The 23,836-nt window shown below is 43.3% G+C and overlaps 2 protein-coding genes and 1 non-coding gene across 5 annotated transcripts; 1 reads left to right on the forward strand and 2 right to left on the reverse strand.

Annotated features, from left to right (window-relative positions):
- Positions 1 to 1,005: 1,005 nt before the first annotated feature.
- On the reverse strand, positions 1,006 to 3,621 carry LOC101310650. Its single transcript, XM_004289412.1, has 3 exons — positions 3,524 to 3,621; positions 1,933 to 3,256; positions 1,006 to 1,500 (listed from the first exon to the last, which is right to left on the reverse strand). The coding sequence occupies exons 2-3, from the start codon at positions 3,247 to 3,249 to the stop codon at positions 1,006 to 1,008; spliced, it is 1,812 nt and encodes a 603-aa protein (XP_004289460.1). The 5' UTR covers positions 3,250 to 3,256; positions 3,524 to 3,621.
- Positions 3,622 to 4,540: 919 nt separating this feature from the next.
- LOC101291667 (PHD finger protein ING2-like) lies at positions 4,541 to 7,318 on the reverse strand. The gene is made up of 9 exons (XM_004288373.1): positions 7,176 to 7,318; positions 7,030 to 7,101; positions 6,782 to 6,960; positions 6,640 to 6,703; positions 5,930 to 6,186; positions 5,777 to 5,815; positions 5,131 to 5,201; positions 4,807 to 4,871; positions 4,541 to 4,698 (listed from the first exon to the last, which is right to left on the reverse strand). The coding sequence occupies exons 1-8, from the start codon at positions 7,219 to 7,221 to the stop codon at positions 4,838 to 4,840; spliced, it is 762 nt and encodes a 253-aa protein (XP_004288421.1). The 5' UTR covers positions 7,222 to 7,318; the 3' UTR covers positions 4,541 to 4,698; positions 4,807 to 4,837.
- A 2,317-nt stretch (positions 7,319 to 9,635) lies between these two features.
- On the forward strand, positions 9,636 to 22,587 carry LOC101291962. 3 transcript variants are annotated; one of them, XR_183766.1, is made up of 4 exons: positions 9,636 to 10,010; positions 10,108 to 10,193; positions 10,925 to 11,042; positions 22,395 to 22,587. It is a non-coding gene; the product is annotated as an uncharacterized LOC101291962 (transcript). The 3 variants fall into 3 exon arrangements; XR_183767.1 differs by lacking the exon at positions 22,395 to 22,587 and adding an exon at positions 21,912 to 21,984; XR_183765.1 differs by lacking the exon at positions 22,395 to 22,587 and having other exon boundaries at positions 10,925 to 11,091.
- Positions 22,588 to 23,836: the final 1,249 nt, after the last annotated feature.

Raw genomic sequence — 23,836 nt, forward strand, 5'->3', positions numbered from 1 at the left:
ACACATTGTTGCTCTTAGTTCTTCTCTTCTTTAGCTACTTTTTGTATGATGTTTTGTATTGTTTTAAATATGTTTTCAATTTGTACTATGTCTAGCTAATTTCCTTAACTAAGGTTAAGGAGGAAACCACATTATGAAATAAGTTTCTTTTAATTATCTACAATTCCCATAGTTATGTTATCCATGCCTATGACTCTTGCTTCAAAATGCATTAATAAAATCCTTGTTCTTTTCACCTCTAATGTCATGCATTTTTGGTAGTTTGGAAGTCAGTTTTATTAATCCATGCTTGGTTTTGTAAAATATTTAATATGAACTCCTTTAATCTCTTGTCATTCAAATGAGCTTGTTTCACATTTGATGTTTTGTAAACACTTTGATCTTTTGTAGTTTCAATAAGTTTGTGTACATGTGATGTTTTGATGTTCATAATTAAGAAGCGAAGAAGAGTCTACTTTAGATATATTTCATGTGTGCTTCATTGTTAAATCTTGAGAAAGCTGTAGATTGATTTCTAGATTGCTACTCCTAATTCGGGAATTAGTAGATAATATTTAGAGATTTATCAAGTAATGTGGTGGAATCCGATGCCTTAGTTACTTCGTCATCAAGGTAATTTTTTATCTATTTTATTTGTCTTAGCTATTTCACCATCAACTTTCATTCAACTAGGTTAGTGTTAAATTAATTTAGATTCGATTAGTTTTTCCTATTTTCATACATTCCCTGTGGATTCGACCTCGTTCTTACATATTTGTGCTGCAACTGATTCGTGCGCTTGCGAGTAACATTTTAAAACACATCATTGACCATACATGAGACTTGATTGGTAAAGTTTGGCAAGATACAAGTAAATAATAAACAACTAAACATCATCTCAATAACCTTGTTCTTAAACTGCTAAAAACAAACACATTCAGCATCCACATCTAGTTCGGATTGTCAAATTCTAGTATTACAACAGAAACCAGCTGGTTCCTACCATTGTTTTATTTTATCTAGACACTAAGTTGGGACAAGATGATAACTTTCATAACCTGGACCTTGATTTGTAATCAAAGCTAACGGAACAACTACTGCAAGTACTGCAAAAGAAAGGCCACAGAACAATTTTATGGCAACATTGCGAAGGGGTTTTCTGATGCTAGAATCTTGAATTTCTGATTCTATTTTAGGAACGACATCTTGAAAAACGTGCAAGTCACCTTCTTCAGGTATACCATCTGTTGATGATACAGATTCAGCAGGGCCACATTGGAACTGCTCATAACCACCATCACAAAAGCTACCATTGCAATCATAAGTCGCACCATGTGAGTGAACATTTTGTTTGTACCTGCCATTTGGGCTGCAATCTTCACTCAAGGCTAAACTCCTAAATCCTCTAGTTAGTTTCTCAGAGATGTCTGAGTTGACATTATTTGGATCTTGAAGAGAATGAACGAGCCTCCTCGGAGTTTTGAAGATGATATTATCAACAGCAATTGGAGTTCGTGACCTCTGAAGCACAACAAACATATAGTTGTCAGAATACATACCGAATAAATAAACAAAAACATCAAAAGGTTTGCAAGTTTAGTTAAAGCTTCAGTGGACAGCAAGAATAAACAGCAAGATTATTATAATTCAATACCATCCCAAGATTTGCAGTCTTGGGATTTCAGATTATGGAATTTAAGCGCATATAAGTTGCCAATAATTAGGCAGAAGGCCCCTTGGGCAACCTGTTCTGATGTTGCAAGCCAGCCAGCAGAGATTATCACCGCCATCTTCCTAGCATAATTTTCAGATCACCTTATGACTGATACACTATAAACTAGTTTGATACAGCTAGTAAGCCCATCTCAATTATCTCATCCAATGAATCTTTGATATTAAAATATAAGATAAATTAAAATTTTAGGAACAGACACCAAATTCTACTAAACTTACCAGGGGACTGGTTGTGGCACTTCTTGATACTCTATTACTTGAATTTCTTTGAAAGAAACCTGAAAATTCTTCTGTGCATTCAACTTTGCTGTTCATGAACTGATTATTCCCCAAGTCTGAAGGTGCATTAGAGTAGCCATTTTCGCTAGAAATCCCTGAGAACAAACCATCCTTGAGAGACACATCAACTCCTCCACGCTCATGACTCCAAAGTTTCCGATTGACACTCCTACAATCATAATTTGAGATGTGAGAAACCTGCCCCGCTGCAATAGGTGAATCAACCCATGAATCATATCCTATGAAGGAATCCAGGGTCTGTGACTCAGGTGACACTGATGCAGGGGACTGATCACCAGCACTAGATAAATTCCGCCTCCTACTAAAGTTTGAGCCACTGACTGAATGAGCCTTTTCAAGTTTTGGGCCTTTATCTGCAGCTATCCTCCTTGCAGTTTGCAGAGCTTCAAAGGCAGCCCCTGCTACGTAAGCCATCTGATCTGACTGACTCTTGTTCATTTCTTCAATTACCAACTCAAGCTCAGATAAAATGCTCCAAGGGTCTAAGCATTTCATCAAGAAGTTCACCATTTGAATAGCTTCCAAACGTTTCTGAGAATTCCCCTCTATTAAACCATTGTTCAATATCTGCAGTCCAGCATGTATCAACAACCTAGCATATGGTTCAACTATTATAGCATTGCGCTTTGCAAGAGACATGACCAGACCCATGTGTGCATTTGACTGAGTAGATTTCTCCTCCAAAGCGCCAGAAACATTCTGACAAACCTTATTAACCATCTCATCTGAAGCAAAACGCCAATTATCTGAGTCCACAAGAGCCTTTAAGCAAAGGGCAGCTCCAGAAGTCAAGCTCTCTTGAGAACCCAAGAGGGAATCTGCGAGGGGATTACATAGTGAATGAATAATATGCCTCTTCTTGTCTTCAGGGGTGGTAGGATCAATCCCATATCTAGCGATGGCCGGAACCACTTTTGAGCATGCTTGTTGAAGAGGGAAAGACCCTGCACTCGAAGCTAGAGTCTTGATTATGGTTTCCATGATGTTGCTTATGAGAGGGACGATTTTGACGCCATGAACACGAGCAAGAACTTCATAGAGCGAAATGGTGCATTCCCCATTCAAAGGACCAGTTTCTTTAGACTGGGAAACTTGGGCAAGAAACACAGGGATTGCCTTGGAGTCCAAATCTTTCACATACGACTTGAGTGCTTTCATTGCTGATCTACGACTATCAGCATCTTTCTGAAGATTTTCCAATTCTCTCTGTACTACTGGGGCTAAATTTCTACCCATTAATGACCTAAATTCATTTTCAAGAAAATATATAAGTATTGCAGAAGAACATATAAGTATTCAAGATCCGGAAAGCAAGAAATGCAAAGCCCATGTCTTGCAAGGCGAAAAGTCCTCTAATTTCAAAGACTGAGGAGTAACGTTGGTTTCTTTCATAGCAATCAAACTAATCTCCAAGTCTTTTGATGCAATAAACACAGAAAGCGTAATGGGTATCTCAGATTTGACACAAATCAAACGAAATTAAAGAAGAGAATCAAGAGCAAGAACTTACCAGTGGGAGCTTCTTGAATGAATCCGATCTTGGGTTGAATTCGGGACAGAGAAGAGAGGGAGGTTAATTCCTTGGGTTTACGAGCTCAATTCCTTCGTCCTTGGGTTTGGGGCTCATGTCTGTCGCTGTCTTATTGAATTTCCCAATTTCAAATCATTCCTCCAAATTCCACCGCCATCCCATTTTCAATGGACGGTAATACCCCTCTATCTACTTCGTCAATCCGCACATTTCGAAATTTTCCTTTTTCGGTTTTTCCCAGTAAAAGACTTTTGAAAATATAGATTCGGTGAGGGTCCAGTGAAATTCCGATGACATCAGAAAATCCGACATGATTCTGGCGACGACCGGTGATTGGAGTCTGATGAGGTTCTGATAAAGTCTTCTCTATCTTCCATTTCTTTCTCTCTTCCTCTCTTTATACATCAATGCATGTTTAAGGGATAAGGGTGGAATGATCTCTCTCTCTAGATTTAAAAATATATTTTTATTATGATTTGTTAAAATTTGTTCATTTCTACACAGATTGAGTTACCCTACATTTAAATATGATCATTTTAAGTTGTGTCAACGATGACAATGAAATGGGTGATTAAGTGTTAAATTAGTATTAAATGAGCATATTCAAAATCTTGATTTGTCCGCTTATGTCATACGTTCACTTCTCGCTTGCCCTACATATGAATTTCTCAGCTGCCTTGCATATGAATTTCTAACAAATATAAACATGATTCTGCATATAATTGTGCAATAAAGTTCTGAGATACTAAACACAGATTTTTTTATTATACGTGTATAACATACATTAAATCGTGAGCCGTCCGATCGTCTTAAATTTTAAATTGTTAAACGATCGGACAGCTCACCGCTTGATGTATATCATACAAATGTGTATAGCAACTGAATCCACCAAACACCACCAACAAGGGGTTCAAAAGCTAATTTGGTCAATCCAAATAAAACCTTAACAATTATTCAATTCATTTAGCGCGCGGTTCATACTTGGTGTATTTCCCGCTCTTGAAATGCATCAAAAAATTGAAACAGAAGAAAACAAAGGAAAAACCCAAACGTCACAATCCATTCCAGATCGTTGAATGGTTCCCCACAGTTAGCCAGTTAGGTGCACAGGGGTATATACAGACAAGACAACCATGGGCCATTAACATCCCACCCTGAGACAAAAGGAAAAACACATTTAAATCTCAATTAAACAAAACAAAATTTCAACCAATTTGCCGACCATAAACTTATGTCAAGAGGCTAAGGGCTCAAGAAATTACGGAAATTCACTCGAGTTTAGGTAGCTATAACCTACCCAAACAATTCCAGGAAAAATTTCAGAGTGCTGCACAAAATAGGAAAAGGGGAGTGTGGTGAACTTTTTTGGGAGACAGATGAGAATATAAATAGATACATGCAAGTAAAAATTTTAGTACATCACAAGTCTGTTACTATTCTAACCCTATAGAATGAAGTCACATCTTTCTTATAAGAAAGTAATACTTGGAAACCAACTATAGTTTCTTAAGGCAACTCGATTCATACATTAGGTTTATATAACTAACTATTAACCTTATGGCTGTTGTCTGCATGTTGGACAATACCACTTTCCTTTGAATCTCGTCTCTGGTGTGAGCCCAACACATGCGTAATGAAACCATTCGCCTCCTTGGCACTGTCAAGAAATATAATTGACAAACAAAAAAACAAAAATATTTAGCAAATTGCGTGAGAATCTCTGAGCTACATATTAATGCAACATGTTCTTTCTCAGAACACTACTCCTAAAGATACGAAATGGCATGAGAACCACTAAGCAAAGGTTAACAACATCAAAATCCAAATCCAAATGAGGACAGTTTATACAGGAAGCAAAAAAACACCAATATTCTTTCTCACAGTACTAGTCCTAAAATAAGAAGTGGTTCCATAGTTCAATGATGTGGATTTACTTGAAAATTACAACCTACTGTTGATCTATTAAGACTTGAATTTAATCAAATAATCAACTATGAACCTAGCTTTGCTATTATATATCCCAGCAATGTATTCATTTTATGTTTATATGGCTCATTTTAGGACAAAGATACCCCTCCAAACGTCAAAATTTCTAGACCACAGTCTACTATATGTACACATAACCAGAACTTCTATAGCTACTCATACAAGTTCTAAAGCTAAACTGATCAATCTATCGTAAAAGATGACTAACCCAAAAATAAGAACAAGAATGGAGCAAAAAGGACTTACATTCTCATTGTCACAGGCAATCATATCTCCAAAAGACACCTGAAGAAATCATGACAATTACTACTTCAATACATGCAGCAGGCATTTAAGTAACTGTACATAATCATCAAATGATAGCTGAAACAGAGAACAACAGAACTGTAAAAGAAGAACCTGATGGCAAACACAGTAGGTAGGTTCATTTGGATCAATCGGTTGATCAGTATCCATGGGAATAGCATATTCCTTTTTGTGGCTTCCTGGGGGTGGCATGAGCTCGAAGTCCCTGTCACGCTCTCGATCCCATTCCCTATCCCTATAATCAAACCTTTTTGGTTGAAGTGTTACATAAATGGGCTTGCGCTTTTCAGTTTTGGGCACAATGGGTAATGGAGGAAGAATTGCTGGTTCATTGGGTGATATTTTTCCTTCTGAGAGAAGTAAAAACACAGAAAAAGTTAGCTTTCTTATGCATTGCTTTCAAGAAAAGCATCCTCAAAACAACACGAGTGATGTATGAAGCGGCTGATATATCATGGAACCGCATTAGTTCTTCATATTAAGGTTCAAAGTGGCAGCATGTAGTGAACAAAACAAGCATTCTGAAATTTGTCCATCCTGAACATATTTTTATCTACACTCTATTGATGGCTTTGACTTTGAATTATACTGCTCATGTACGAAATCTGGTTTTGCTGAACATGGTGGCTTAGCGGAGTTCACTTGAGTTACGTTGTTGATAGTCTCATTAACGTTTCTACCTTGTTTCGCGCCATTGTCTATTTCACTTATAGTGATCTAATATTCTAATTAACTGGAACACATATGCATGTAACCTTGTTTACAAAACTGATGGAATGGTTGAAACCCTTCAAACAGTATACCTTGCTTTAGATCTTCTGCAAAGTGGTTAAGATCCTCGTCGAGACGTTTCACATGACTATCTATCTGGGACACGAGCCATGTAAGTTCTGATTAGAGATGTGAAGCAACAAAAAGGGAGAAAAAGAAGAAGAAGAAGCAGACCAGGTCATAAGCTTGTTTAGCGAGCAAAACCTTCTCGGTACAGAGACTGACAGCATTCTCCTGATTGACTTCGATTTCTTTGCGCATTTTTTCAATGGCGGCCTCGTCTTCTTCCATGTTCCATTTCTGTGAGAATCCCAAGCAATGCTTCGTCTGCTGCCTTGTCTGGTGTATCATCGCTTAACATATGAAAATATTCAGCAATTTGCTCCCAAATAGAAATTTGAGAGCAAAAAGATAAGACTTACATTGAGAGCGTTCGTCAAGTTCTCGAATAGTATTGAGGAGCCTCTGCAGCTCAGCAGGCAACGTACTTGCGTCTTTTTTACAAAACCAAAACTCAAATTCAAATTCAGAATTTCAAATCAATTAATAAGGAAGGAGAGGGGCTTACATTCCAGATAGTCGTCCACGTATACTCCAGTCCTTGCGATTGCCATTGCTCCGATTTGGGGATTTCTTCTTTTTAGGGTTTCTCTCTCAAAACGTCGACGCCCCCTTCTCTCTCTAAGGAAAACCTTTTAAAACCCCTCCTTTTCAATTAGAGTCCCGATCAGCCCATATTTTATAGGCCCATTTTCAAACCGGTCGTTATATTCACTTACAACTCGGGCGAGATATTGAGTCTGAGATTGTGAGATGTGAGAATTTGGAGCTTTTTTCAGCAACGATGACATGTAAAAAAGTATTACGTGACGGCTTTTTATAAGTGCTCGTAGTATCCAACTATCCACACGGTGAGAGTGCCCCATGCAAGAATTTATCTGTAAGGTAACTTTTTTTTTGTGCCCCAATGATAAATTTTTACTAAAATTTTACCAAATTATATTATTTTAAAATTATTTTGCCCTCACCTCTTAAACATTCATAGAGAGAGAAAATGGAAAAAGAGAGAAGACTTTGTCGGAGGTTCACCGGACTCTGGTCACCGACAGCCAGATTTTCTCCAATCATCCGAATTCGGTCACTAGTCGTCGAACCTGAGTTGCTTACCCCCCAAAAACTGAGTTACTGGCCTCCATAAACTGAGTTTTCGACCTCTAACAACAGAATTACTTTACGACCGGTCGTCAGAACTGACCCCAGAAACTCAGTTACTCTGGTGACTGGTCATCAAAACTAAGTCACCGACCCCATAAACTTAGTTTATGGACCCCAATAACTGAGTTACTCTAGTGACTGGTCACGAGAACCTAGTTTCTAACCCATAGAAACTCAGTTACCGACCCTCAGTAATTGGTAATACCCTGGAAATTGGATATTAGTTTCTAATATTATTTGGAAATTTTCGAGTTAGAAGTTAGTGGGGTTTTTAAGGTTCGAAGGAAGAGTGGAAGTGTTTGGACGCATAAGTTACCCGAAAAGGTTCTATTTTCTTTAAGGGTCATAGAGTTGACTTTTTATTCGTTGGGTTTCTTAAGAAACTTCCTTCACGAAAGTTGTAGAGCATGACGATACGAGTTCGTAGACACATGGCACGCGTAAAACGGATGTCGTATGAAAAAATTACGGTTAAAGGAAGTTAGTTTCTGATTTTGAAAATTATATAAATAGAAAGTGGTGGGTTTTATTTTTGGAAACCCTAAATCAGCCTCACTTTCCCTCACCTCTCTCTCGAGCTCCAGCGCGCCCTCTACTTTGTCGACATAGAACTCAGTTGTCCGGCCACCATTCGAGGCGCCACCGGTCCCGTTTGGTTCACACGAACCTCCTCTCCATTCCTGGAGCAGTGTCGCTCGCCGTCTCGCCGTCTAAAAGCCGCCACAAAGCAGCGAAGCTACTGCGGTCTCACCTGAAATCCGACGATTTCGGTCAAAGTTAGGTGAGTCTTGCTCTTGTTCTTCCTCTAGAGATGTTTATACCTCTTTGGTGACCTAAAGATCAAGTTTGGGCGCCGGATTTGCAGGTTTGAAGTTTGTATTCGGGGTGGTGTTGTAAGGCACTTTCCGACCGATTCCTGCCGAACTGGTTGAATCTTCAGGTATTAAAGTTGCTCACCTTGCTTCAAGTTTCAAGTTTGTTGTTTTGAGTTTGCTCAAATTCAGAGGTTTCGGGGTACGTGGCGCGTGGGACCCACTCGTCGCCGTCTGTGGTGGCACGTGGTAGCGTGTCCGGTAGTGTTTGAAGCTTTAGGTTTCTATGGTTAGCTAACTCTTGTTGTTGTGAGCTTGTTGAGATGTGGAAAATCTAGGTTTTGAGCAACTAGGACTTTTTGGTTAATCTTAGACTTGTATTATAAGGTTTTGAGTTTCTGTTTTGGGAATTTAGAAGCAGCAGTTTTGGGTCGTTAAATTCGATGACCTTGGAAGGTTGTCCTCCTCCTTTGGGCTAAGGTTTAGTTTAAGGGTGTTTTGACATCCTATAGTACTTTGGTTACTAAGGTTATTAATTGTGTAATTCTAGGTGATTTGTGAAGTGTGATTTGACTTGGCTCTTTTGTTTTGTTGAAGACGCAACGAGATTAATTAGGTGAGTAAAATCTCACCAAAATTCACTTTGAGACCCAATTATTTATGGTCATTTTGATGATGATGATTTAAAAATTATGTTTTTGTTTGTTTTAAAATATATGAGCTTGATCGCCAACTGTTTATAGGTAGGTAAGGGAAAACAAGGTTGTTTTCCTATTTAAATGCTTATTTTTAAGGTTCTTTTGACCATAATTGTGAGACCCTTGAAATTTTAGTGACGTAAATAAGAAATTACCTTGTTCTCGAGGACACCTGAAAGTGATATATAGCAACTAGTTCGTAAAATGAAGTTGTACGACAAAAGTTGCGGATTAGTAAGAGCAAGGGTGATTTAGTAAATTTCAGCATTGCCTATATTCTAGATCAGCGTAGACATTAAGTTCAGTTCAACAAAGTGGCAAGTCACCGACTTCACCACCGCCTTCACCCGGACCGACCTTGTTCTGTCTTCTTTAACCTATAGAACCAAATATCTCTTCATTCCACCTTAGTTTAAGAAAATCCCTCAGAGACTTGTATATGATAAGGAACACACTACATCTCATCAGAATCCTATCAAATTGAAAAGACAATTGAGGAAGCTACACGGGTGATTCCAGCTTTGAATCTATTTCCGTCAGTCATCTTCGACGGCCAGAAGCTGCATGTTAGGTTCTTTATTTCAGTATGATGTCTTCATGAAAGTTTCTCGGATTCGTGTCTACTATCTTGTGCCAAAATTTGACGATGATCCAACGGTTAGATTGTCCTGAATTGAGGTAAAACCATCTGCTGTTCGGGGAAATTCTGTTTTGAGATATAATTTCAATTCTGATTCTAATTCAAGTTTTATGCTTCTTTCTCCTTTAAGTTCAGTTTCTCCATGTCTTGGGTTATCATTCGAGTTCCTTTCTTGGAGTCTTCCTCTACCTATGAGCCTACAGTCCGAAGAGTGACAATCGGTAAGTTAAACTAAACCGATTGAATTCCTTTTCTTCTTTCTGCTGGTCATGTCATGTTTGATTAGTATTATGCTACATCATACCCTTTGCCTCTGCACTCCGATTACACGTATTATTATTTCCCATTGTTGGGTGTTGTATAGAACCTTGCTTCCTTTTCAATTCTTTCTTGAAGTTCCTCATTGTAGACTAATCTGTCAAGATGTTGCCTATTATTGCTTATTCTTGATTTTGACATGATCCATTTGACAATAGACATCCAAAAGCTTGTTTCAAGACTGATTTCATGTCATTTGGACATGAGATGAATCATTGGTGACAGTTTTAACCAAGTATATGCTGCTGCAAATTTTCAGAAAAGCTGGCAGTTCAGTCTATGTGCTTTAATCTTTTCCCATACATCATGAACTCCGTTTTGCTTGAAATTTTGATATGTTACCTTTGAATCTGGAAAGTTTCATACTCATTGGTCAAGAACTGAGTTTTTAATGATTTTGCAAATATGAACAGCTCCTTCATTCTTATATTTGTTCTAGTTCATTTGGTTCCAATCTTGTCTAGTGAATCCCCAATTTTAAGAGCTGTAAATTCGTGGGAAACCTCATTTTAATCCTAGTTCTTGACATGTACTCGGTACTGGTTCTTATGAGTGACTTAAGTGTTTAGACATTGGAAAGGTTTACACAGAAAATGGTACATGAAGTGACAATCTGCGATGTATGTTATTTTAGGAATTTGGACAAGTGTTATGGGCTGCTATCAATGGAGGACCAGGTTGTTAACAATGATGAAGGACTAGTATTGGAGCATTATGTACGTTGCTATCTTGCTGTTGCTAAATGATTTGAGGTAGGGAGCCTTCACCCTAGTTAGTGTTTTATACACTGCTTTACTATTTGAAAAATGGATTATGATTTAAAGCATGAGTTTATGAGATGACTTGAGAGTGAGCGGGGTGTAGTCGGTTGTGCATAAAACAACCTCCCAAGCCCATAAACCAGCAGGCATTCCACCATTACCGAGGCCGCTACGAAGTACCCACCAATAAGCAGGGTGGGCCGGGCCCAACCTCAATTGCAGTCTTGGGCCGGGAACAGTCTTGGAAGGTGTAAGGAAACTGGGTGTTTGAAGTAACAGCAAAGGGGAATTGTCCCACATCGGTTTCCAAGCAGAGGAAAGCCCACTCTGAGCCATAAATATGGCCAAGCCACCAGTTTGTCAGGTAATAATAACTACCCCTAATAACTGCATTCAACCAACTGAGACTGACTTAATCTTCGGAGAAGGAAAGACCGGAAGTTCTCGGTCGCCCATGTTATTGCAGGTCAGCAAGAGGATAGCCGACCTTCCACCAGGCACAGTATCAGCTTCTACAAACCCGTCCGGGATTGTACAGAAACATTTGGCGCCGTCTGTGGGAATCTTTACAAAAGCCAGCGTGACTCGATGGCTGAGTTATCCGAGCAGAAAGACCAGGAGAGGGAGGTAATATTAAGTAAGACCTCGGAAGCTGCAAGGGGAAGTTCGAGAATTACTGGGAGAACCCTGAGGGATGAAACACCCGAGCATGTGTCGCGGGATCTCAATCCTTAAGAAATAGCCAAAATGTTGGAAAATATGAGGGCCCAAATCACTCGGCTGGAACATCAAAATGCCCACGATCGAGTGGAAGCCTCCAGGCGCGAGCGCAGGTTGGAAAGGGATAATGCCACGCTCATGAGTGCGCTGGCCCGGGGAGTGGAGCATCGGGAGGCATTAGACCGAGCGGGGGAGTTGGATTGGGCGGTCACGTCACAGCAGACCGGCACTCCGGAGGGGGGCGGCCGTAGGACCGTGCATATAGGAACGAACTTGTTCCCGGATGAAATGCAGGATGAGGGACCGCTGCCCTTGCCCGAGCCAATCCCGCAAGTCCAAGATGGAAGGCAAGGAGAGATGGAAGAAACCCTAAGAGCTATCCGGGATAGCGTGGCGAGTTTGGCTGAAAGAATCACGGATGCCGAGAGAAGGGGGACGCGTAACCCAACTCGCGCGAGTTTCGAAGAAAGGGGGGGACAGTTGACGAGAGCGATCACCCGGTCCGTTAGACCAAGCGCAGCCAAGCCACTGAAACTTAGTTACAATAGGGATCGAGACCCCCATCTCTTCCTCGATAGTTTCAAGTCTCACACGAACGCTAAAGGGTACCCGGATGCAATATGTTGCAATATGTTCCAGGAAACCTTAGTAGGGGAAGCACTAAGTTGGTTCTATGGTTCTATGAGCTCCCGTCGAACTCGGTCGATTGCTTCCAGGAACTGGCAGACAGGTTCGTCAATAGATTCATTTTACGAACGGACGGACAGAACACCACCCAGTTGTTCAAAGTAAAGCAAGATAGGGGTGAGGGGTTGAAAGCTTTTGTGAATAGATGGCAAGGTGCAACGGCCAGAGTCAGGAACTTTGACAAGAAAGTGGCAGAAGAAGCGTTCATTCAAGGACTGCTTCTCGGGAAATTTATGTATGTAGTAAAAATCGAATGTCCACAAGGCTACGATGAGCTTATGGAAATGGCGGTCAGGCATGCACAAGCAGACCATGATACATATGGAGGGATCTCGGCCGGGAAGCGAAAGGTCGGAGGGGAAGGAGGATCGCCGGTACAAGTGATCCAAGAGATAAGGGCTTGGACGGGGGAGCAAGAGTCGAACTCGCACCCAGCTGGAAAGAGGCACAAGGAGAGAAGCTGGGTGAAAGCAAGGAAACAGCATAACACGCAAAGGAAGGCAAAAGGACCCTACCAAGATACCGGGTACGCGAAAACGATACCGGCAGGTGAGGAGCATTTTTCAACGCTCAACGCCACCTATGAGGCGATATGGAACGAGAATAAATCGGTCATACCGCCTCCCCCGGCCCGAATATTTCCCCCATCTCGGCTCACCAAGGAAGATACCAAAAAATTTTATGCGTATCACGGGGAGGCAAGTCATAACATCAACAGCTGCATAGAATTGAAAAAAACGGTAGAGCGCCGGGTGCAAGAAGGAAAATTGCAGCAGTATGTGCCCGGGCCTAGGCACGTTGGGGCAATTGAAGTATATGAGACAATCAACACAATCCATGGCGGGTCTCGTATAGATAACAGGAGGAACAAGGCAAAAAGATAGTGCATGGGACAGAGGGACGGCCGGGAGGTCTATGCCTTTGGAAGCAGCAATAGCCAATGGGTAACCACAGGTTGGAAGTCCGTTACCTTCCTGGAAGAGGAAGAGGAGGGAATAAGGCCGCACGAGGATCCGTTCCTGATAACGCTGCAGCTCGATCACTATATCACAAAGAAGATCCTCGTTGATACGGGAGCCTCAGTCAACGTATTATTCAGGAATGCTTGGAAATGATTACATCGAGGAAGCAATAAGTTGATACAAAACCATGAGCCATTGATTAGTTTCTCGGGCGATGTTGTTCAGCGGCTCGAACAGTTTCAGAGTAAGCATGGAAGGCCGGGAGGGAGTTGCCCGAGCGGTAATAGAATTCATCATTGTGGACTGTGAGTCGTCTTACAACGGAATCTTGGGTAGGCCCGCTTTGTGGAAGCTAAAGTCCTTCGTGGCTGGTCATATGTTGGTAATGAAGCTCCCAACTTCAACATGAATCATTACGGTCTGGGGGGACCAGGGGGCGGCAAGGAGCTGCTATGCGATAGATACCGGAAGGAAAAGGTCAGAGGTTACTGTCAGCGAGCCCAGCCACAACATCCTCCTCGGATCCTTATATTGATCCCAGAGATGATATCGACTTGGATGAGGAGCGTCCTGGGTCAGTGGAAAAAACGGAAGCGGTATCAATCTCTGACGAGTTCCCGGAGCGGAAGTTGACAATTGGGACAGGACATGCACCCAGGGTGCGAGCGGCCTTGATAGATTTCCTGAAAAGAAACAGTGGGGCATTCGCTTGGACATATAAGGACATGCCCGGGATATCAAGTGGAATAGTAACACATAAGCTAGGAATCTAGAAAGGATTCCCTCCCGTGCGGCAAAAGCGAAGAACGTTCAAGCTGGAGAAGTATGAAGCCATGAGGGGGGGAGGTTCAAAAGCTGATGGATATCAGGTTCATTAGGGAGGCTAGATACCCCTAATGGTTAGCCAATGTGGTCATGGTCCCAAAAAAGTCAACATGAAAGTGGAGAATGTGCGTGGACTATTCAAATCTCAACAGAGCATGTCCAAAAGATAGCTTCCCGCTTCCACGCATAGATCAACTGGTGGACTCCACGTTGGGGTTCGAATTGCTGAGCTTTATGGACGCTTACGCGGGCTATAACCAGATCCAAATGGATCCAAGGGATGAGGAGCACACGGCCTTCACGACCGACAAGGGCCTGTACTGCTATAAGGTAATGCCTTTCGGATTAAAAAATGCGGGAGCCACTTATCAACGGCTGATGAATGTCATGTTCGCCGAGTACCTCGGGAAGATAATGGAAGTATATGTCGATGACATGCTGGTCAAAAGTCTAAAAGCCAAGGAGCATGTAGGGCATCTAGAGAAATTCTTCGAGGTCATACTGAGGTTCGGGATGAGATTGAACCCTCAGAAATGCGTCTTCGGGGTCGTCAAAGGGAAATTCTTGGGCCACATAGTCAGCCGGAGGGGAATTGCAGCCAACCCAGAGAAAGTCAGGGCCATCTTAGATATGGAAAGACCCACGTCGAGGAACCAAGTGCAATCGTTGGCCGAGAAGGTTGTCGCACTGGCTAGGTTTGTATCACGACTCACGGACAAGTGTGCCCCCTTCTTCCGTTTGTTAAGAGACCAGAGATGTAAGGAGATAGTATGGGGATCCGAGCAGGAGGAGGCCTTCAAGCAGATAAAGGCGTACCTCATGACTGCACCGGTTCTGTCAAAGCCTATCCCGAGCGAGATGCTTTATCTGTATATCGCCGCATCAGTGTCAGCAGTTAGCTCGATCTTGATAAGAAAAGAGTCCGACATCGAGCACGCTGTATTTTACGCCAGGAAGGGATTCACACCTGCAGAGAGCAGGTACCCGGACGTCGAGAAATTAGCTCTGACTTTATTGTAACCGCTAGAAGGCTCAAGCACTATTTCTAGGCGTACTCGATAACCGTTTACACCAACCACCCCTAAGGCAGATCATGCAAAAGCCAGAAATCAGCGGAAGGTTGGTGAAATGGGCAATTGAATTGGGGGAATTTGACATCCATTACCGGCCGAGAGTGGCAGTCAAGGGCCAAGCAGCAGCTGACTTTATATCTAAACTCACACCCATGAAAGTTGTGGGAGAGTCAGTTGAGCTCACGCCTATGAAAGTCACGGGAGAATCATCGAAGCCCGCCCTTACGGAATTCGTTGGCGAATCCTCCCAGGCCGGCCGGGAGGAAAAGTGTCCCGGAGAAGGCAAGGATAAGTACATCGAGGAACCGCTGGCACGACTTTGGAAGCTTTTTGTTGACGGATCAGTGACAAGAAAGAAATGTGGGGCGGGAATAATATTGGAAACCCTCGACGGATTCAAGCATGAATATGCCTTAGAGTTCCAATTTCACGCCTCGAACAATGCAGCAGAGTATGAGGCCTTGATTGGGGGACTTCAACTCGCCCGAGATATTGGCGTGGATAGAGTGGAGGTGTTCAGTGATTCACAGCTGGTTGTGAATCAAGTCAATGGGAGCTTCGAAGCAAAGGAGCCTCATTTGAGCTCCTACCAAGCACTTTCAAAAGCCTTCATGCAACGCTTCAAATCTGTCTCTCTCTCCCACATCCCACGGAAGAAAAACAGTAATGCAGATGCTCTCGCCTGGTTAGCCACCGAAGGGCCTGGGAAAGGCAGAAAGAAGGCAAGGATAGAGAGGTGCTTGGACAGCCGAGTATCACTAAGACAATCTCAGAGTTATTCATGGTCGAGGCGGGACCCCTGGAGCCAACATGGATGAACCCAATAGTTAAGTTCATGAAGGATGGGGTGCGCCTGGAAGACAGGCGGCAAGCACGAAAATTACAATCGAGATGCGCCAGGTACACACTAATGAACGGGGAGCTATACAGAAGAGGTTACAATTTCTCAAACCTCAAGTGCGTGACAGAGGAAGAAGGAGAAGTAATCATGGGAGAAATTCACGAAGGGGTATGCGGGAATCACTCCGGGTCCCGGTCGTTAGCGCACAAGGCACTACACACAGGGTTCTTCTGGCCTAACATGGGAGCCATGGCAGATAAGATGTCGGCGAGATGTCGTAAATGCCATTTGCACGCTAACGGGATACATTCCCCTTCTGTCGCTTTGTCAATCTTATTATCGCCCTGGCCTTTCGCACAATGAGGCCTTGACCTCATCGAGATACTGCCAACAACATCAGGGCAGTTCAAGTACGTGATAGTGGCTGTTGACTATTTCACGAAATGGGTGGAGGCAGAGCCCCTGGGGAAGGTAACCACCGAGTGTGTGAAAAACTTCCTGATGAAGAACATTTATTGCAGATTCGGGGTCCCGGAGACAATCGTTACGGACAACGGCGCACAATTCAATAATAACCATCTAATTGAATTCACGAAGGACATGTCTTCGCGTCGGTGGCACACCCGCAGACCAATGGTTAGGTGGAGGCGGTTAACAAGATCATTAAAAAGCTCTTGAAGAAGAAGTTAGACGACGCAAAGGGTTTGTGGGCACAAAAACTGCCGGAGGTATTATGGGCAATCAGAACCACAGCAACAGAAGCAACGGGAGAAACTCCTTTCAGCATGGCCTTTGGCACGGAGGCTGTTTTGCCAATCGAGACGTCAATACCATCAGGAAGGGTCGAAAATTTTGACGCCACAACCAATGAGGAAGGCCTCCGTTTGAACGTTGACCTCATCGAGGAGAAGAGGGAGCAAGCAGACTTACACAACCAAGTCTACAAGCAGCGAGTTGCACGCCACTATAACAATAAAGTCAGGACCCGGGTATTGGGACTAGGGGACTGGGTAATGAAGAAAATCATGACCAAGACGGCAGCCCTGGATCCGAGCTGGGAAGGGCCGTACGAGATAGTTGAAGAGGTCGGTCCAACAACTTTCTTTCTCCGGGATCAGGATGGGATAGTCACCGGGCACCCTTGGAACACAGAGCACCTGAGATTCTACCCAGTGTGAAAGGGGAACGAAACCCACCCTTAAAATTTACATTTGTAATTATTGCGGCCCCCGGGAGGACAATAGTCCCGGAGGATGCCTTTATTCGTTTTGAAAGACTATATAAGAATGGGGAAGTTAAATTCAAATTCCAAGGATGGTAGTCCACCAGGAGGCATAAGTCAATTAAATCACGAGTAAATCATTTAGGATGGTAATCCACCGGGAGGCATAAGTTAATTAAATCACAAGTAATATCAATCGGGATGATATTCCACCGGGAGGCATAAGTCAGTCGAATACACTGTCGAGCTGGTAAAACCGAGAGGCAGAAGTTATTAAAGTCCCCAGTAACACCGAGCGGGATAGGCATAATACAAATATGTAGAACAAGAGAAGCAAGTAATAAAATTTGACGAAGAATAATATATTAAAACCCGGCATCCGGGCATATACCACCAATGGGTATTTACAAAATCAACCAGGATGTACTCTCACCGGGATAAGGCATGAGGCCATTGTCTTGCAAGAAAAACCAAAAAGCAAAAGCTAAATCACAACTTATGCGTCGCCGGGTTCCTCTTCTTCATGCTCGTGCGACTCGGCCAAGTTGTCATCACCATCAACACCCTCCTCAACAGCCTTCCCGGAAGGATCCCTTGTCTCAGGCTCTTTCTCGGTTGCTGCCTTGGACTTGGCCTCTCTTTCCTTGGCTTCTCGGGTAGCGAGCAAGTCGGCTGTCATCTTGGCCTTGTCTAGGTATCCAAGGCGGCTCCAGACGCCGAACTTTTCGGTGATTCCACCCTCCCGGGCAGCCTTGAGCATCGCTTTGAGCTCGTCCGACTCTTTAAATTTGGCCACAGCAAGCTCGCCCTGGGCGGGCATTTGGCCTTGTAGGTCAGCGATCTGGTCGTCCTTCTCCTTCAGCTTAGACCGCAGCTTCGCGTTCTCCCGCTGAAGAGCGTCTACATCGCACTCCAAGGCGAGAACTCTTTTAGCTTTTTCCTCTAGTTCTTTGGTATGGAGGCTCAGTTTGGCGAACTTTTCGGCCAGCGAGAGTTTCTCCTTCCTCTCGGCCTCCAAATCCTTCTCCATCTTCTTCTTCTCGACCCTGAGATAGCTGATCTGGTCGTTTAGGCTGGCCAGACGCTCCTTCATCTCGTTAGTATCCTCGCTGACATCAATAGCATAGATAGCAAAGAGTGCCTGTAAGCAAAATAAATAAAATTAGTTTAGCATCCCGCGCAGTGATAAAAGTGGGCATTAAAAAGAAGAAGCTTTACCTTCATCAACGCCTCTCGGGCGTATCGCCGGTTCTGCTGAGGAGTGTTAGACCCCACCCTGATCCGGTCTAGCTCAATTCCCTTAAGATCGCCCACCATGCTGCGCACGAACTTTTCATCGGCGCACCCATACTCATCCAGTATCTGCCGGATGGGGGTCTTTTGTATCTGGGGAAGAGTAGGAGCAAGAGCACCCAAAGTAACTGGGGGGCCGACCAAGGATCCTGCTGCCTTTTGCTTCTTCCGGGGTGGTGAGGCCCCGAACACACTCATGCCGGTCAACGTCACGCCCTCATCCCGCTGAGACTTCGACTTCTTGGACGACCGTTTCTTTTTCTTCTCGCCCAAACTGACGTTGACAACGTCACCGGTCCTCAATAGCTCCTTTGCGTCAGCAGTTGGTTTCCCGTACCCTTCATCGTTGACCTCGAGAAGTATAGTGTCCTCCGAGACACGGGCGGTAGAGTCTGCGACATTCACGTCGGTGCGGGAGGCCACTTTCCCTACCCCCAGTAGGCCGCTCAGCAAGTCCATGTCTGACTCCATGTCGCGTGGGTGTGAGGGACGGTGTTTACGCTTAGGCACTTTAGCTGAAAATAAAACCAACAGTCAGAATCTTGGGTACCAATAGTCAAAAGGCCATGGACAAGAGAAAACAGCAACAAGTGAATCTAATTTGGAACCCCACCAGGCATACGTCCGAGTTCACAGTGAACCAAGACAGCCCACCGGTTCAGGTTGTACGAGCTTCGATCCTCATCCGAGGGTCAGGCTGCAAATAATCGCCCAATGCGTCGCTTCTTGATCTCTGACAGTGAGAATGACTGATCCCGAATATATCTAAACCGGTTGGGCACAACATATGTCAGACAGTTTCTTTGCCATCGTCCGCCGGCAAGCACGACCTTTGAACGCTAGTTATTGTTCATAGATGTCGGGAGGTCAGTGACGGGAGGCAAGTATTCCCGGGCAGCAAATGAAACGCACCCTCGGCAATTTTGTTTCTTCGAGTATGAAAGGCGATACAGGGCGCGAAACTCGTTGATAGTTGGCCAACCCATCTCGAACAGATAGTACAGGCAACAGAGAGACAGCAGCTGGCGCCGTTGGTTTGGGGGAATATGCCCGGGAGCAAGTTGAAGCATGCTGAGCAGATATGGCACGCATTGAGGAAGCGGAAGAGAGAAGCCGTTCCTACACATATGTTTGTGCACAACGACGAAGCCATCTTTCGGGCAGCATGCCAATTCATCCTCATATAGCGCGCGGAGGGTAACAGACGACGGGATTCCCCAGTCTTCCCGAAATTGCTCTATTTCGGCCGGGGTCATGCTACAATCAGGTTCATCGCACACTGTGCCGTCCTCCAGTATGTACCTCCTAGACGACGAAGAGCCGATTACACTGGTCATCGGGACGCCATGAAAAACCCGGCAAACCAGTCAACGTCCCGGGCGGGTACGGCATAAGTTACCTCAGACCTCGACGTAGGCGGACAGCTCGGGCGGGATGGTCGACTAATGTACTCGTCCATCCTCTCAATGTCATCCACTATCGGCCGAGAGCATGTGCTAGCCCCACTCAAGTCGGTCGTACTTCGGGAATCCATCTACCCTAATGTAACAAACCCTAAGATCTATTAGTATGCGCAGCCGGGAGCAAGCGCAAAGAAAGCAGAGTAACACAGCCTAAACTCAGAAAGCCCTAGAATCCTAAAACTCCCAATTTCACCCAACAAAACATATAGAAGCAACACAAACGTAGAAAATGCCAAAGCAGAAGCAACAGATACAAGCATCAATGCAGCAGAACAGAATGAAGAAAACCTTACCAGATTTTCGACGCAATAGCAACACTGGAAATTCAGAGGTCCGAAAACACCTCGCAATCGCAGGATTCGGTGGTGGCGTAGTGTGGGCAGACAAAAAGCAGGAAAAACTGAGAAAGAGGACAACGGAGAAACACAGAGGACAGCAGAGAAAACAGAAACACAGAGAAAGCAGAGAAGAGTGGAGTGAAAGAGTGAAGACGAAAACGAAAGGAGGGGGAAACATTTATACGGGGTAAGCGAGCAGTCACCTCGATCCACGAACCGACGCATTTAAAAACCCATTACCCGAAAACAAGACACCCCTGGCCATCCGATCAAACCGCAGGATGGCGCCATGTAGCTTAACTGCCGTAGCGTCTTGAAGAAGGAAAGAGCGAAGCGACGCACATTAATTGCTTGACAGTTATTCAGGAATATTGCGACATCCGGCGAGCATGCATTTAATGCCTCTGCCACAGCTGTGCGCAAACCCACCAAGCATAAGACCTATCTCGGGTAAGAGTCACCGAGATCGTAAGACCAAGCATAAGACCTATCTCCGGTGAGAGTCACCGAGATCGTAAGACGAAGCATAAGACCTATCTCAGGTTAGAGTCACCGAGATCCTAAGACCTATCTCGGTCTCGGGTGAGAGTCACCGAGATCGTAAGACCTCTCTCGGGTGAGTCACAGAGATCATAAGACCCAGCATAAGACCTATCTCGGGTGAGAATCACCGAGATCGTAAGACCAAGCATAAGACCTATCTCGGGTGAGAGTCACTGAGATTGTAAGACCCAGCATAAGACCTAGCTCGAGTGAGAGTCACCGGGAGGAACCATGTGAGAATTGCCTCTCGAAATTGTAAGTCCTGAATACATGTTCCCGGGATGCTGGGGTATTGCAATTTATATCATCCCTTTAAAAACGGAACAAGTGGCTTGATAAACCACGGACGGCGTTAACACCCCGTCACTCGAGTAGTAACACCGGATGAGGAAAGGGTTCGTTACCCTCGCCTATAAACATGTAACACCCGTTCAACCCACGTCCTGAGTCCGGACTTGGGGGGACTATGGGCGGGATCCACTTGAAACATACTGGTCTACGGGCTTATTTTAGCAAGCCCCCACTCAAGATGTGTCTTGAACGGGAACTTGGGGGGACTTGTAGTCGGTTGTGCATAAAACAATCTCCCAAGCCCGTAAACCAACAGGCATTCCACCATTACCGAGGCCGCCCGAAGTAGCCACCAATAAGCAGGGTGGGCCGGGCCCAACCTCAATAGCAGTCTTGGGCCGGGAACAGTCTTGGAAGGTGTAAGGAAACTGGGAGTTTGAAGTAACAGCAAAGGGGAATTGTCCCACATCGGTTTCCAAGCAGAGGAAAGCCCACTCTGAGCCATAAATATGGCCCAGCCACCAGTTTGTCAGGTAATAATAACTACCCCTAGTAACTACATTCAACCAACTGAGACTGACTTAATCTTCGGAGAAGGAAAGACCGGAAGTTCCCGGTCGCCCTTATTGCAGGTCAACAAGAGGATAGCCGATCTTCCACCAGGCACAGTATCAGCTTCTGCGAACCCGTCCGGGATTGTACAGAAACACCGGGCATAGCGACTTCCTTGGGTTTCGATCCCCTAAACCTCCGGAGGGGCTGTACGGACTAGAGAATGTCTAACATCCTTTGAGGTGTGGCATTACGCCTAGGCGGTATAGCGTAAACGGACACTCGCTACTCTTCACCAGTTGTGGAGGACAAAGATCTTCGGTGAAGTGGTAGTTGGCTAAAGGTAGACCGGTCATCAGGTTTGGATTTTTACCTAGGTACTCTTAGATTTTCAGTTGGTTTTACATTGGAAAATCTTATTTCAGTTTATTTACTTTTTATTCAACTGGCGCCTATTATTATTATTATTTGGTTTTCAAACCTAGCTTGGGTGATGTTTGAGCAGCGAGGATGAAAGCTCACCCCTACTATAGTTGCTCTTGCAGGTACTGTGCACGAGGAGAGGATTCGGGACTGAGCTGGGTGTGGTGTTTTCACCCTAAAACTTGTTGGTATATTTGCACTCATATATTCAATTTCTTCTGTTCTAATTGTTATTGTTAAATTGAGATGAAGGTTTTGTTGTAATGATATCCATATGTTCCTTTTATCTTTATTTAGTGTGAACTGAGTATTTTGAGATCAATTTGAATTTCATGATTCTTATTCTCCATTGTTCTAACATGATGGTTCCACCACTTTGTTGATTGACAGAAGTTGTTATAAATTGCTGATTAAGTTTTGATTCACTTTAGTATGTTTTCAAATTACACTTAAAAATGTTTCTAGTTATTGCATTTTTAACAAACAGGAACAAAATATTTATTTTCACCTCGCCTTAAGCTATACGCTTTCCGCCAACTCTTACTATTTCTAAAGTTTCGGTTTTAGTAAATTTGCCTTGCGTTTCTTTAGAACCCGTGTTAAGCTTCTTAACTTATGTTTCTAAAGGTTCGCTGCATTGTAACGTACTTGATTTGGAGAGGTGCAAATTGGGGCGTTATAATAATATTCTTGGTTCTTGGTAGATTATTCTTGTGAGAATATCTATGTGTATGTATATAAATCTCTATGTGAAAAAGTATTTTATAATGAGGTGTGGTAACTTAATTATTGACCTTATAAAAATTATTCTTATCATCTAAGTGTATGTTTTTGAGAAAAATAATGTTTTTTTTTGGTCCAAGAGAAAAATAATGTTGGAACGGAAGAAAAAAATGAAATGAAGAAGGGTAATGTTGTCCTTTTGATAAGAGTAATTAGAATAGACTCATGAAAAAGTTTTTCATTGAGATGAGTTATAGTTTAAAAGTCTTTGTGCAAATGATAATTTTCCCTATATTTTAACTATCCTAACATTATTTTTATCAACAAAAAAAAACATTATTCTTTGAGTAATTTACTATATATTAAACTTTATGGAGGTTTTTATTTTTTATTTTTTTTAGGGGAATGAAATTTGTCAGGACCCATCCTGAATTTCACTCTGAAACCCAAAATAAATCATGCGGGATCCACCTCCAAGGAAAATTAACCGAAAAATTCGGCATAATCTACCTTGAAAATGGACAACTCTTACCTGAAAAAATTCCAGATAAACACTTCTATTATAAATCATCCATCCTCAACTCCTAGAGCCATCCTGCACCCCAAGTTCATCACATCTCCCAAAAATACATCAAGCCTTAATCAATGAAAAATAATCTCAAATGGTCATCAGAGCAGATCTATAATAAACAAAAAATAACAAATAAAGAATAAGCGAAAGCAGCCTCTGACTATGCCTCGACTCCATGTACGCTCGACCTCATTTAAAATTAGCCTTCAAACTGGGCATTTAAAACCAAAGGGCTCAGTGGAAAGTAATTTAAAAACG

Source organism: Fragaria vesca, linkage group LG1, assembly GCF_000184155.1.
Source record: "Fragaria vesca subsp. vesca linkage group LG1, FraVesHawaii_1.0, whole genome shotgun sequence".
Classification (NCBI taxonomy): Eukaryota; Viridiplantae; Streptophyta; class Magnoliopsida; order Rosales; family Rosaceae; genus Fragaria; species Fragaria vesca.

Excerpts from the sequence above, each read along its gene's own strand:
- LOC101291667 (XM_004288373.1), bottom strand. The coding sequence starts at position 7,221 with ATGGCAATCGCAAGGACTGGAGTATACGTGGACGACTATCTGGAAT. Across the intron at positions 5,816-5,929 it reads CCTACTGTGTTTGCCATCAG|GTGTCTTTTGGAGATATGAT; the intron begins GTTCTTCTTTTA and ends TGATTTCTTCAG. Across the intron at positions 5,202-5,776 it reads TTGCCTGTGACAATGAGAAT|TGCCAAGGAGGCGAATGGTT; the intron begins GTAAGTCCTTTT and ends ATTTCTTGACAG.
- LOC101310650 (XM_004289412.1), bottom strand. The coding sequence starts at position 3,249 with ATGGGTAGAAATTTAGCCCCAGTAGTACAGAGAGAATTGGAAAATCTT. Across the intron at positions 1,501-1,932 it reads GTGCCACAACCAGTCCCCTG|AGGTCACGAACTCCAATTGC; the intron begins GTAAGTTTAGTA and ends GTTGTGCTTCAG.